At 36.5% G+C, this 15,531-nt stretch overlaps 2 protein-coding genes across 4 annotated transcripts in view; one reads left to right on the top strand and one right to left on the bottom strand.

Moving 5' to 3' along the window:
* The window catches only part of PHKB (phosphorylase kinase regulatory subunit beta), a 223,515-nt gene extending 221,515 nt beyond the window's left edge, over positions 1–2,000 (bottom strand). For both annotated transcript variants that reach the window (XM_081273845.1, XM_081273844.1), the window contains exon 1: positions 1,844–2,000. In XM_081273845.1, coding sequence (XP_081129971.1) covers positions 1,844–1,919 — 76 coding nt within the window. In that variant the 5' untranslated portion in view covers positions 1,920–2,000. The remainder of the gene's footprint in view (positions 1–1,843) is intronic.
* Positions 2,001–2,016: 16 nt separating this feature from the next.
* The window catches only part of ITFG1 (integrin alpha FG-GAP repeat containing 1), a 256,647-nt gene continuing 243,132 nt past the window's right edge, over positions 2,017–15,531 (top strand). Inside the window, exons 1-5 of one of the 2 annotated variants that reach the window (XM_081273851.1) lie at positions 2,017–2,438; positions 4,124–4,196; positions 7,158–7,303; positions 8,721–8,778; positions 10,018–10,092. In XM_081273851.1, the coding sequence (XP_081129977.1) occupies positions 2,231–2,438; positions 4,124–4,196; positions 7,158–7,303; positions 8,721–8,778; positions 10,018–10,092 (560 nt within the window). In that variant the 5' untranslated portion in view covers positions 2,017–2,230. The remainder of the gene's footprint in view (positions 2,439–4,123; positions 4,197–7,157; positions 7,304–8,720; positions 8,779–10,017; positions 10,093–15,531) is intronic. The other variant, XM_081273850.1, reaches the window with a different exon arrangement.

Raw genomic sequence — 15,531 nt, 5'->3', positions numbered from 1 at the left:
ATACTTCATACAGTTAAAAGAATATAAAACTTAAAACAGCTAATTTGGAGGACTAGTTTCAACTGTTTTCTCTTTTAACTCAACCAAGTAAACGTGTAGGAACATCCAAAATTAATACTATATACTTAACTACTTTCTACATGAAACTGGATTTAAGCAACTGCATTCAACAAGTTACATAAAACAAATTTTCTTCTCATTTAAAAGAAAAATAAGGTTTTCAAAGCTTATTGTTATAACATGTATTTAAGAGAAAACAAAGTAAAGACTAAAGAAAATAAACTCCATGTGCTTATTAAAAGAAAAGAAAAATACTGCAAAAATAAATGCTGGGGGCAATGCTCGATTCCCTGTGAGAAAACTCTGATTATTCTTTGTCCAGACATAACCAATTAGTCAACACTTCTTATAGCCCAGATAATCATATAGTTAATAGCCAACTCAGTATTTCCACATGACATTAAAAAAAAAAAAACACTTAAAGAAACATGAAACAAAAATACTTTAGACTACTTCAAATTATTGTATTGACTCTAAAATGTACTGGCGACTCCTTTTCTAAAAATTCTCTCATACCTTGTGAGTTTTCTTATAACCTTAAGTAAATAAATGTACAAATTAACATTTTAAAACAATTTAATTGGCAACGAAGATGGTTGATGAAATAAAACACTTTCTATGTGTTTTAAAGGAAAAAAAAGTCAGGGTACACAACAGATAACTAAGAACTTCATTAAATGAGCAAAGTTCAAAACATAATATGGAGGAAAAAACAAAACAAACAAACAAAAAACCCAAGAAAACCCTGCTTAATATTAATGCAAATGCAGATTTAATTTTCCTGGACAATATCTTTTCCATCCCTCAATAATGATACATAGTTTCCTTAGTGGAAGACTCGCCATCCACCAATTCTCCAGCTTTAAGGGTGCACTTTTTGATCAAGACTATATCTAGGGCTGGGGATATAGCTCAGTTGGTAGAGTGCTTGTCTCATGTGCAAAAAGGCTCGGAGTTCAATCCCCAGCAACGTTAAAAAAAATAATAATAATAAGACATTTAAAAAAATATTACATTTAGTCAGTGAGAAATTTGCTAAGTTTCATTCTCAGATCTTGGAGAAGCGATCAGCCACAAGTGCTAATTTAAAGTCCTGACTTTGCAATTTGAACAAGTCAGTTCAGGACACATGCACTGTTGGCATCCTCTGACCTCTACAGCCTCGGGTTCCCAAAACCATGAAAGGAAAGTACAGGTCCTAAAGTCCACTTGTCCAGGGAAGGGGCTCACTTCATTCTGGGCCCTAAGTATGCTCAATATGACTTACTTTGTGGCCCCAGCCACCGAGTCCATCAATATCTGTCACACAGATATCTGGCTACAGCTTAAAATTAATGGGAATATAAAAGGGAAGTATGAAATAAAGCAACGAGCAGTCGCCACCTTTTTTAGGGTCAAAATCTAAAACTGAAGCTCTTTGACTTTTGTGGATAGAATACACATAGGGAAGCCACAGTCCCTTTCCCAGTTATGTGTCGCCGCCTGATTTCTAGGGGCAAGACTCCATGAGAAGTCGTGTAGCCGCTACTTTCTGAGGGGAAATACGGAATAGATCTGGAGAGAAACAAAACTAGACGGGAGGGCCACCACCTGTTTTTTTCTTTTTTGCTGGGGGCGGGGTGCACATCAGGAGCAAAGGCAGGGCCGCCGCCGACTTTCTAAGGAGAAATACACATCCAACAGGTTCAATCCCAGGACCCCCACCTCCCAGCCGCCCAAGGTGCTTAAGGGGAGGCACCACCCACTGTGCGGGGGTAGGGAGCGGCGCCCCAGCCAGCCAAACCTGAGCGCTTGGCCCGGGCTCTTCGCTCCAAGACTTTCCAGCTCACATCGGCCATGAGCCCTGCCGCCCCGGCCATCGCGCTGCGGCCACTGAATTGGCAAAAGCCCTGGGGGACGCCTGTGTGCACCACCCGCCCGGCCCCGCCCCCCCGCGCGACACTGTCGAGAGGCGCGCCGGCCGGAAGTGAGCGCGGAGGCGCGCTTCACCCCAGCTCCGCGCTTCCCTATCGTCAGAGGGGCAGCCCTTGTCGCGAGAAGGCGTGGAGAGTCGACTGCGGCTCGAAAGCGCCTCAAGGCTGCGTGCTTTCTGTCTTGGTCGGCCGCGCGGTGCTTTGCGGCTGCCGTCAAGCGCGGCGCTGGGCCGGCGGGCGGGGGCCAAGGGGCTGCCATGGCGGCGGCGGGCCGGCTGCCGAGCTCCTGGGCGCTGCTGGCGCCGCTCCTTGCGGGGCTCGCACTGCTGGGAGTCGGGCCGGTCCCGGCACGAGCGCTGCACAACGTCACGGCCGAACTCTTTGGGGCTGAGGCCTGGGGCACCCTGGCGGCCTTCGGGGACCTCAACTCCGACAAGCAGACGGACCTCTTCGTGCTGCGGGAAAGTCAGTGCTTGCCGGGCCCTCCCTCTGTCCGCTGTCCGTGTGCCCTCCCGGTGTTCTCCACATCCCCTCTTCCCATAGCCGGTCCTCTTGCATTACCCAGTCCTTCTCTCCTAGCCCTGTGGCCCTCCCTTTATCTCCAGCATCCTTGACAGCTTGTCCTTTTTCTCCATTTTTCCAACCCCGGGTTCTGTCCCGGTCACTCCACGTTTTGATCTGCCCCTCAAAGCCCTGGCAACACCCCATATTTTTCCTGAGAAGCCCGCGGCCTTCACCCACGCATCCCACTCGTCCCCGTGGAATCACCTGCCTCTCAGAGTACTTCCTGATTCCCAAGAGTCTTTGTAGCTGGCCTCTCCGTCTGTTCTTAAGGCCTCTTTATTTGCTTTGGCTTTACTTCAGGTTTCCCTTTGATGAACAGAAGATGCAACTTGACAGTTTCTTCTCATAGAGGACTCATCTTTGCCTCCCCATTTAACTAATCCTTCCCCCTATGTCAGGGTTTCAGTTTTCTCTGAAGCTACTGTAACCTCTTAAGGCCCCAAACACTCCATCCCTTTCACAAACGTTGTGCAAGGACCACTAATAAGCCCAGAGCTTTATTGAGAAACTCTTCACAAACTACAAACTCTTCTACCTCATGAACTGCCTAGTAGTTAGTGCACAACTGACTCTTTCTCATTACCTTCACCACCCTAATCTTCCAAATCTGCGCTTTTTTTTTTTTTTTTTTTTGGCCAACTTTGTGGTTCTTGGAAGTTATTTGCTTTAACCATCACAAAGACCTTTTTTTTTTCCCCCCAAAATCTTGATGCTGACAGTGGGCATTAGAAGGGATCTTAACATTCTTGAGTACCAACAAAAGCAGGTATTGCATAAAGGTCAAGGCCATAAAGAAAGTGAGGAGCTAGTGCAGAGCCTGACTGACAGGATCCTGACCTCTTATGGGCTCTGGATATTTTTCCTGTCTTTAATTACTCCCCATTTTGCAAGAAGTGTTTATGCTGTCAAACATGTAACTACTTAATCCAATCTTGGTAGATGGTAGTTGGCCTGTCCTTTCTTAAATGGTTTAAAAAGTCTATCTCATTGAATGCTAATTGAATTCCAAGAATGCATCAACCAGAGCAGAAGGGTCTTGGAGGATTCAGTTTTTGCTGCTTAAATGTTTTATTATGTCCATGTTGTCAAATATCTACAACAAGAGTTAAAGTTCTGTGATGAGCGAAATGACCTTTTAAAAGAACAACATAATGGACGTGGGGAGCACCGGGATTGATATATAGTATGGTATAATATAGGGTTTTTTGTGGTTTTGTTTTTGCTGTGAATTAAATTCAGAGTCTCATTGTTACACAATAGTACACTTTTAAGGGATGTTCTTTGTAGTTTTTTTTTCTTTTTAATGTCAGCCCATCTGACTCTTGGCAGAATCCACTGACTTTGGTTTGTCTTGATCCAACTATGTATTTTTATGGTTATCCTTCCTCTGCTTCTTTGAATATTAAACTTATGATATACTGTTAAGTTTCCATCCCATTAGATCAATAGGGCTATCTTTGAAAGTGTACATGAACTGGAATAGAGTAAGTTTTCTTGTTGACAACAGTGCCCAGAAAGTTTATAACCATTGGATGAATATTTTACCAGGAAACATTTTTCTAACATCATATATTTTCTTCTTTTAGAAAATGATTTAATCGTCTTTTTGGCAGACCAGAATGCACCCTATTTTAAACCCAAAGTAAAGATATCCTTCAAGTAAGTACAAAATTATACATTTTTTTAAACATTAGTCATTAGCAAAATTATTGATATGGATTACCTGGTTGGGTTGTTTATGAACTCACTCTTACCTGTGATGTGACACAAAACTACTAGTTAAAAGGTATGAGTAGTAAGTAATTTGTCAAGAAAGATAATGAAAGTACTAAAGTTTAAAATAATTTCCTCTTTAAAAAATAAATAAAATAAAAAGAAATAAAGTTGAGTGGACTGAGATCTGTACCTATGTGAACATTTTTCATTCCTTTGCAGTCTAACAGGCTTTCTTGGATGTATTAGATATTGTTCCTCATCCAGAGCATGCCTGTGGGAGTAGATTAATTATATGAGGCTCTTCAGGTTAACATTGTTTTGCATGGGAAACAGGGAGTGTAATTTGCAGATCAATGACTTCTGTCTTAACTTTTTAATTGACTAATAGTTGATTAGTTATTAAGGTAGATTCTGAAGGAGTTCAATTCAGTCTTTTGAAATGAAATTATCTGAATTTTGAAAAAGTATCTAATCTTATTTTCATGGTTGACATTGTATGAAACAGTGTCCCCCACCACAAATGATAGTGAGCCAACACAATTTTGAAATTATAGGAAATGAGGAATTGTGTATTTGAGGGGAAAGAGATGGCTCATTGCAGGCCAAAGTAGCACCTCCAGAGAGTCACTGAATTCTAGCTTGACTATAATATGAGTAAATTTAGGTGAGGATGTTCAAGTTTAGGGACACTGCCTTTAAAAGAATTATATTGTTATATTGTGTACATATATGAATATGTAGAAATAAATATCATCAACATTTATAGCTATAATGCTCTCCCTAATGCTTTCTTCCAATAAAAAACATTGTGGGCTGGGGTTGTGGTTCAGTGATTGAGTGCTTGCTTGCCTAGCATGTATGCGGCACTGGATTTGATTCTCAGCACCACATAAAGAAATAAAATGTGTGTCTACAACATAAAACAATTAAAAAAAATAGTAAGAATCTTTTAAGAAAGAGAAAGAGATGGTAGTAAAGACAACATGTTATGAAGAAGAGTTTAAAAAAAAAAAAATTTGCCTGACAGAACAGGATGGTACACTTTGGAGAGTCATAGTCTAGGAAGCTGGAATCAGAGCAGAGTAGGAGCTATCATAAATAGCATAGAGTTTAAACTCAGTTCCATGAGGAGAATCTTAGCTTCATGGGTTCTTTTAAAATCTAGTCCTATTGTTTATCCTAATCCTTCAAATGTCACTTGTATATTTTGGAAGCTATAGAGTCTCTTCTTTATCCCTTTTGCTCTAATTTCTTGGTGATGTTTTTAGATACAGATTGTTTTTCATTTGCTCTGTTGGGCATAGGTGGGCCCCTGTTGTTCATTAAGAAATTCTTACCAGTTGGTTATTGATTTGCTCAATTCATCCCAGTTCCTTTATCTTTTTGTTTGTTTTTACTTTGGTCATCTTGGTTTTTATTTGTTTTGTTTTCTGAGAGGGGGTTCTGTACTTTATCATCTAAGACTTCCATATGTTAGTTGTCTTATTTTTTTATTTCCGAAGTTTTCTTTCTTCTCTTTCTGTTTTTATCCCTTAGCACCTTAGCATGATGGGTTTTTGTTTGTTTGTTTGTTTGTTTTCATGATCATACTTTTCTTTTCTGGCTTCAACTGTAATTTTGAAGTTTTCTTTGGTTCCCTTTATTAGCTCTGTTTTCTTCAAGTTCTTTCACATTGCTATTTATTTTTGCTTTCTTTAATATTCATAGTCTATTATTCATCTTTGATTAAGTCATTAAAGAGCTAATTGAAAATTCTTTGCATGATGGGACTTCTGTACTCTATCTTGTCCTTTATATATTTTCCTCTTTGGCTGGCATGCCAGGGGTGGAGGTAGGGGCAATGATCAGACTGGTTTTGTTTTGTTTTGTTTAGTTTGTGAACTTTCTATTAACTCCCTGTTTTTAACTTAAGGCCAAAACCTTACCTTCTGCTATTACTTAAATCCTTAACGTCTGAAACTTTCTAGAAATACACCTATTGATTCTTACCTTGGTGATTGAGAGGGAGAAGGACATGCATATAAAAAATAGTTATACATCATCTAATTGGAAGTTTGTTGTGTTGCTATTTGCTCTAAGTAGAATTAAATATAAATTTAATTTAAGCCCTATTTTTTGGTTTATCATTCAGACAACATTTTGAGAAGACTCCAGGATGTTAAGTGTTCAAGGTTAATATAAATAGTTTTAGAATTATTTTATTAAAAATATAAAATTAGATATATATGTTTGGATAGCGAACTATCAGATTTCATAAAACTTTGTTTTCCCTTGTGAATTCAGACTAGCTTTCAAAAGGGGCCAGGGTTGTGGCTCAGTGTAGAGCGCTTGCCTAGCATGCATGAAGTGCTGGGTTTGATCACACCACATAGAAATAGAAACAAACAAAATAAAGGTATTGGGTCCATCAACAACTAAAAAAAATATAAAAATGAAAAATAAAATCCTTAATTTTATTATAAGTTTTGAATGTACATTAAAATCCAAGTTAAATGTCTTACAAATATCTTAATTGATAGGTCACACTGATATTCTTTGTTGCTTTAGCTGTTATGCTCCTCCTCTTATTACAAACACTATCCAAATATCTTAGTATTTTTGACAAAAGGACTAACTAAAATGACTGTATTAGCCAATGTTTAATATTGGCAGGTACAGAGATAGATAGGTTTTCTCTTAGTATGTTTCAGATCTATTGTTTTGTAGGACTGCTCTGCGTTCATTCTCAATTCTTATAGAACAAAGTAGTCTACATACAGAAGGAGTGATAATAAAGAAAAGAATAAGATTAATCAGTTCTGTGATATTTTCAGTTTGGCATTGAAAATATTTTATGGTAGAAATATAAAGGTGTCCTTTACTGTTGTAACTTCTCTAATATTTTAAAATGTTTATTTCTTTTAGGAATCACAGTGCATTGATAACAAGTGTAGTTCCTGGGGATTATGATGGTGATTCACAAATGGATGTCCTTCTAACATATTTTCCCCAAAATCATGCCAACAATGAATTAGGAGCTGTTATCTTCTGGGGAAAAAATCAAACATTAGGTGAATGTGTTTTAAGAATTTTTAATATTTATGATTGGAAAGATGTGGGAAAATATGCCTGATAGTCTTAGGAAAATATAGCAAAAATATTGTTCTGAAATTAGTTCAAAATGCTGTTCTTGGGTGTTAATAATTGTAAAAAATTTTTAGAAGTTCTAATTATTCTTTTTCAACTCAGAAGCAACCTGGGGTCAATTTCAAAGAACAAAGTTCATTCTTATTAGTTTAAGGAAGCAAGATTTATCAAAAGGTTTTAATGTCTTGTGAGATTGTTGAGATAGCTAAAGAACAAACTCTGGGTTAAATACTCAGGAACAGTTCTCAGTGCCATTAAGAAAGCTATAATCAGAAATGGCCAGTTGCAAAATAGCTGTCACAGTGATGCAGTGCTTTCCATGATTCTTGTCAGCAAAGTGGATGCTACACATGACCTCTTAAAACTTTCAAATAAGTGAACAGATACAGAGATAGAACTCACAGTGTAAGTGATTGACAAGGCTTAACTTAATTCAATATCTTAGATGCAAGGATATCTAGGAAGTACTATTTTTGGTTGTTACTCCCCAGTACAGGAAAGCACAAAAAAGTTGAAGTAGAGATTGAGAGTTGTCTAACCATATCCACCCATGAACCTTCAAGTCTTATCTGAAAAGGAAATAATGATTGAAACTTTGTTCATGGAGCCAGATTTCAAGGAAGGCAAATGCAGTTGTGTTTTGTCACATTTGGAACTATAGACAATAATCTCAATCAATGCTTTATAATCATCCATTTGTTACTATGAAGTATTTAAAGGAGTACTGTATGCAAAGCATGGCTTCTCAGTGAGCATAGATGAAGCAGAGTTAGATAGTGTTGCATATATTGGCTTCTGTGCACCAATACCTTGTTCATTGTAAACTACTTTAATGCTAAATTGTATACAAAGGAGAATTGGCAGATAGTTAGAAGGAATCTTAAACAAAACTCATCATGCTGGTTTTCGTTTTTTTTTTTTTTTTTTTTTTTTTTACCTGTCTGAGATTTTATTAGCAGGACTGTAGCAGCCAGTCGCAAAGAGAAGGGGGTTGAGAGAGAGAGAGAGAGAGAGAGAGAGAGAGAGAGGAGGAGAGAGAAAAGAAAGGAGAGGGGGAAGAGAGAGAAGAGAGGGGGAGAGTGAGGAAGAGAGGGGGAGAGTAAGAAAGGGAGAGAGTAAGAGAGAGGGGGAGAGTAAGAGAGTAAGAGCCTGGTTTTCACTATAGGGTGAACTCTGTCAATGTTTTATCCTGAAATTAGATTTACAATGTCTCATTAATGATAATAGTTGGAATGAATTAGAAACAAATCTTGCAAAGAATAAAACAATATTTTCCCTAACTGTAAATATCAAAAATAATATATAAATGCCCACTAATTTACGTGTATTCTCTCTTTATAGATCCTAACAATATGACCATACTCAATAGGACTTTTCAAGATCAGCCACTAATTATGGAGTAAGTATGTACTCTGCTTCCCTGGGAATGGTTTTAAATTTACAAATATAATCTTTTATGACAGAAGCTACTTTGCTAAGTAGTATTGACATTAAATTAGTTTCTTAAAGCTAATAGAGGGCTATATTATTGATTGTATGCTGGTGGTTTGCCATTATGGAGGAGAGAAAAATGAAGTTTATTATTTTGAAAAAAGGAAGATCTGTGCTTTTATAGCTTCATATGTATCCATAATGGACCGATGTTAGTAGTTAAGTCATTATTCAAAGAACTAAGAGAGTAGTTTTTGATTAAAATTGTTTATGCCCGATTGACAGATATGAAGAATATAGGGTTTCCTCTAGAAATATAGAAAGATTCTTACATTAAAGAGAAATTTTGCCCTTTTTGCAGCTCTTCCTTTGTGTTATATTTGTCTTCAAAATAGTCTCACGTACTAGGGTAATTTATTCCAAATTTCTGACAGGGTGTTTTGATAATACAGTAGCAATCATTCTTGGAGCTACAGCTACAAATGGCCATCTTCTTCCATTAAGAACTTTCTTATACTTGTTAGAACCCTATCAGTAGGTCAGTGACCATGTGAAGCATGACTGATAAATCCATGGGTTAATCTTCTTAAAGGTGTTCACCTTGATTTCTTTCATGCTTGTGTTTTTTTCATTGCTGTTACAAGAGTCAACAACTAGTATGGAATTTTATATCATGTGAGCATTGTTATCACGTGAGCATGTGAGGACTTATAGCCTCTAAATAAATCCATCTAAATAAACAAGTTGGGTCATGGCTCAGAAATAAATTTCTAGGAATCGAAACCATCTCTTTATCCCTCAGGAATAGGCTAGATTATGTAGAAGTTACAGCAATCCCAAAAATCTCACAACAAACTTTATTTATTTTTTTTTTGTTCACTCTACAATGTGTCCACTGTAGGTCAGCAGTAGGCTCTGCTGTGACATTGCTCAGAAAGGTAGGCTATCAGAGACCCCACTACCTTTGTAGCTAAACCATCCAAAATGCATGTTCTTAAATTATTGTAACATGCTTAGTAAGGGTTGTAGCAAGCAACAATGACTAAACACTGGCTTGGAAGTGATATGTGTTACTTCTGCCAACATTTTATTGACTATAAGTAGACACTGGTGAACATTGTGATGTCTACTAGACCTCCCAGAGTTTTGTTTTTTCTTCTTTTTTAATAAAATAGCTATTTAATGTTTTTTATGATTTTTTTTACAGCTTCAATGGTGATCTAATTCCTGATATATTTGGTATCACAAATGAATCCAGCCAACCACAGATACTATTAGGAGGGTGAGTAAATATGATTAAAGCCATATAATTAATTGTATGTGTTGTTGTTGCTGCAGAAATTACATATCTCTATGAACTAATTGCTTTAACAATTGGGAAAAAACAGCTGATTGGAAATCCTTGTTTTCAAAAAAAATTTTAAAGACCATTTGGTCAACATATTGGCTTTTTCAAAGAATTTAGACTTATGTAACTGCTTTCTGTATAGAACTTGCTTAGTTCTTCTATCCCCTTGAGAATTAGAGTTGCAAACTTTATAGATCCTTATTTAAATATTGGTTCATTAGGTTTTTTTAGAAATAGGACACTTTGATTTAAATAGGATGGACAGCTATAGTCTTAATTGGAGTTTACCTTGGTCATGAAATGTGATTCACAGGCACGTAGATGTGAAAATTATCAAAGTTTAAGGTATTCTGAGGGGAAAATGTCAAATTTCTTTTCACTTTTTCTGAAGGTTTTCCATAAAGAATATAGTGTTTCAAGGCTGATCATAGTAAATTTTGAAAGAATTATTATGGATCTTGAATGAGAAACTTTCTCCCACATACTTGGCAAAATATTTGACAAACTAAGTCCTGCTTTAAAGATGAATTGGAAACAGATCTTAATTTGCCTGTGTGGCCATGTCTAGGAGGTACTGAGTACAGGTGAAAAGAGGTGAAGACATAGGCCCCTCCATTCTGATCATAGCAGGTTGGGACAGTAAAGGAAGCTGCTTGTCTTTGTTTTCTTCAAATGGACACATGTGATTGAAAATGTGATGGTTTTCTGGCCAGGTTCATTTCATGGTAATCACCATTTTAATCAGACATCATTGGAATATCCTTAATGTGTTATAGTTTGAACCTTAGAAATTAAAACTTGTGAAACAACTGTTTTAATAACTCAAAAAGTAAAATTCTACTATCATTATGATTTAGAATATCATGTGATAGTGTCGTAGCTTATTTGTTCTGAATTTTATATTTTATCTAATACTTATTCAAAATGCATAGCTTTTAAAGGTTATTCTGTTTAAAAACAAGTTCACTTGCACTTTTTTTTTTTTTAAGAGAGAGTGAGAGAGGAGAGAGAAAGAGAGAGAGAGAGAATTTTTTTTTTTACTATTTATTTTTTAGTTCTCTGCGGACACAACATCTTTGTTGGTATGTGGTACTGAGGATCGAACCCGGGCTGCACGCATGCCAGGCGAGCGCGCTACCGCTTGAGCCACATCCTCAGCCTCACTTGCACTTTTTATACATTTTATTCCAGTTCTATATACTGGAATAATATTCTATTATAATAGCTCTCATTTAAACTTCAGGTACATATTAAATAATAGTTACTAAACTTACTCTGAGAGACAAATTTCAATGTAAGTTTTGTCTTGATACTAATTTAAAGAATGAATTATATGAGCTCAAAGAAAAGACTGTGTCTCAGGGCTATGTGTTTAGTTAAGTGATAGAACAAGTGCTTAACATGCACAGACTAGGATATACTGGTTGAATCCCCTGCACCAAAAAAATAAATAAATAAATTCTGTCTGTAGCATTGTTAGGTTGACAACATACTAGCAAAAGCTGAATATGTCCTTGTGAAGGCAATTTCTAAAATAAGAAAATGACATTTAGGTCATTTTTTAGCTTTCTATTACTATGACAAAACATAAAAGGGGAAAATTTGGGGGCTGGGGTTGTGGCTCAGTGGGAGAGTGCTTGCTTAGCACTTGAGGCCCTGGGTTCAATCCTCAGCACCACATAAAAATAAATAAAGGTACTGTGTCCAACTACAACTAAAAAATAAATATTTAAAAAAGGGGGGGAACGGTATTGTGGCTCACAGCTTCAGAGGTTTCATTCAGTTGTCAGTTGGCATCATGGTTTCTGGGTCTGTGTTAAGGTGAGGAATATGTGGCAGAGAAGATCTGTTCACCTCATAGCCACCAAGTTGCAGAGTGAGAGACAGACAGACACACCAAGGCTCAAATATCTCCTTTAAGAACACTCTGCGCCAACTTTCATCTAGAAGGCCCAACCTCCTAAAGGCTATAACCACTCCCCTAATAGTGCCTCAGGCTCTTCAACAAATCTTCAGAGAACATTTAATGTCCAAACCATAACAGTATCAGTTTTACAAACAGTAGACATATATGTATAGCTATATAAGTAAAAAAGCCATCAGCATCGACACTCTAAAAACTCAGAAGACCTTGGTTGTTAACCCAATGTTATTGATCAAGAAGTGTAAACTTGCCTGATTTATTAAGTAACCTAATTTACCTTTTTCAACTTAAATAGTACGCTTTATGCAACTTAAATACTATGTCAAACCGAAGTTAAATTTGTTAAATTTAATTAGTTAAATTTGGCCAGCAATTTAGCTTTATGGGAACTCTATAAAGCTCTTTAAGCAGAGTGCCCCCATAAGATTAGGCTGGAACACATGCACATGCCTATAACCTGACCCAGTACATGCTTGGAAATAGGAGACTACCCACAAATAAAACTTTGGAAACACTTTAGCTGGAATAAACTTCAATACAGTCAGACTAAGAAGGCAGTGGTAATAAGTAGAAGGATCTAAAGGTAATGGGTACAGTGGGGTTCTCTGGCAGGAATAGGAAGGGTGGTGAAGCTACCTTAGTATGGTATGTTAGATAATCAAAGGCAAAGCTTTTCTTTGCACCTCAAATTCACTTGAAATCATGTAGTAATGTGCCACATTACTTAGGTATAACACCTTCCTATTAAATGTTAGAGAAGCTTCTGCAGTGATGAGAGGTTATCATTAATTAGAATTTTAAGTAAAAGGATATTTAAAACTGATGTTGCAGAAGCATTCAGAATATTGTTTTTAATATTAACATGCAAACACCTGTACCTATGATTTTTATTAAAGGAAAATATAACGTTCTGTCACATATTATTCATCTTCAAACAATAATGTGATATTGAGCCATTAACATCTATTATTTAGAAAAAACTGAAAATTACTTTGGGAATTATGGCACAAAATAAAACCAAATGATAATCCTTAAGAAATGTTTTAATTTTATAGTCCACATTAGTACTCAGAATCATAATCAAAAAGGTAGCTTGGGGATGATTCATGGTTTTTTATGATTCCCCTGGCAACCTCTACACTTCTCAACCTACATACCACTTATATTTTTTAACATTGTTAGTAAAAGCAACTTATTAGAATTTCAGAAATCAGATATTTGTCAGTATTTCCGTGAAAATATGACATCCATTTGCTAACTTTTTTCTTTTCCTAAACTTTGCTATTTGTGATAAATTCATTTGTTTCCCCACTGTCACCCAAATATTTTTATTTCAAAATCAAACAACAAGGCTGGGGTTATAGGTCAGTGGTAGAGCACTTGCCCTCGAGAGGGGCACTGGTTTCAATCCTCAGCCTCACATGAAAATATATAAATTAAATGTATTGTGTCCATCTATAATTTTAAAAAAATTATTAAGAAATAATGAAAAACTTTAGCAGATGACTTTTAATTTTATATTCTGTGATTACTTTAATGGTATGTCATAGTTATTTTTTAATTTATTTATTCTAATTTGTTATACATGACAGCAGAATGCATTTCAATTTGTAGTACCCATGTAGAGCACAATTTTTCATGTCTCTGCTTGTACACAAAGTAGAATCACACCATTTCTATCTTCATACCTCTACCTAGTGTAAAGATGTTTGTCTCTAAAGATTTCTTTCTTACCCCCATACCTCTCTCTCCCCCTCCCTCCCCTTTGCCCTACCTAAAGTTCCTCCATTCCTCCCATGCTCTACCCAGTCCCCATTGTGGATGAGCATCTATGTATCAGAGAACACATTTGGCATTTGTTTTTTTGGGACTAGCTTACTTAGAATGATTTTCTCCAACTCCTGCAAATGCCATAATTTTATTCTCTTTTAAGGCTGAGTAACATTCCATTTTGTATATATACCACAGTTTTCTTATCCATTCATCTATTGAAGGTCATCTAGGTTACTTCTGCAGTTGGTGTTATGAATTGTGTTGCTATGAACATTGATGTGGCTGCATCACTGAAGTAAGCTGTTTTTAAGTCCTTTTGGTATAGACCGAGGAGTGGAATAGCTGGGTCAAGTGATGCTTCCATTCCCAGCTTTCCAAGGAATCTCCATACTGCTTTCCAGATTGGTTGCACCAATTTGCAGTCCTACCAGCAATATATGAGTGTGCCTTTTTCCCCAGTCCTTGCCAACACTTATTGTTGTTTGTATTCTTTAAAAGCTGCCATTCTGCCTGGAGTGAGATGAAATTTTAGAGTAGTTTTGATTTGCATTTCTTTAATTGTTAGAGATACTGAACATTTTTTCATACATTTGTTGATTGATTGTATATCATCTCTGAGAAATGTCTGTTCATTTTGTTAGCCCATTTGTGAATTGGGTTATTTATTTTGGGGGTGTTAATTTTTCTAAGTTATTTATATATCCTAGAGATTAGTGCTATATCTGATGTGCTTGTGGTAAAAACTTGGTCCCATTCTATAGGCTCTCTCTTCGCCTCACTAATTGTTTCTTTTGCTGAGAAGAAGCTTTTCAGTTTCAATCTATCCCATTTATTGATTCTTGATTTTATTTCTTGCACTATAGGAGTCTTACTAAGGAAGTCGGGGCCTAATCTAACATGAAGAAGATTTGGGATTATTTTTTCCTCCATTAGACAGAGGGTCAAAATGCATTATATCTATATAGTGCTTTTGGTAGTATGGTCATTTTGACAATATTAATACTGCCTATCCAAGAACAAAGGAGATCTTTCCATCTTCTTTAATTTCTTTCCTCAGTGTTCTGTAGTTTTCATTGTAGAGGTCTTTCACCTCTTTCGTTAAGTTGATTCCCAAGTATTTAATTTTGGTTTTTTTTTTTTGTTTTTTTTTTGAGGCTGTTGTAAATGGGGTAGTTTTCCTAGTTTCAGAGGATTTGTCACTGATTTAAAGAAATGCCTTAGATTAATGGGTGTTGATTTTATGTGCGGCTGCTTTGGTAAATTTATTTATTAGTTGTAGACGTTTTCTGTTGGAATTTTTTGGATCCTCTAAGTATAGAATCATGTCTTCTGCAAATAGTGGTAGTTCGAGTTCTTCTTTTCCTATCCATATCCCTTTAGTTTCATTCATCTGTCTAATTACTCTGGCTAGAGTTTAAATAGAAATGGTAAAAGAGGGCATTCCTGTCTGGTTCCAGTAGTTAGAGGGAATGCTTTCAATTTTTTTTCCATTTAGAAAAATGTTGACCTTGGGCTTAGCATGGATAGCTTTTACAACATTGAGTTATGTTCCTATTATCCCGACTTTTTCTAGTGTTTTGTACATGAAGGAGTGCTATATTTTGCTGAATGCTTTTTCTGCGCCTATTGAAATGATAATATGATTCTTATCTTTAAGTCTATTGATGTGATGAATT

The sequence above is a fragment of the Spermophilus citellus genome, assembly GCF_964194105.1.
Source record: "Spermophilus citellus genome assembly, chromosome: 18".
Lineage (NCBI taxonomy): Eukaryota > Metazoa > Chordata > Mammalia > Rodentia > Sciuridae > Spermophilus > Spermophilus citellus.
The sequence above is the reverse complement of the archived record's forward strand: the minus strand, read 5'-3'. Positions and strand labels throughout refer to the sequence as shown.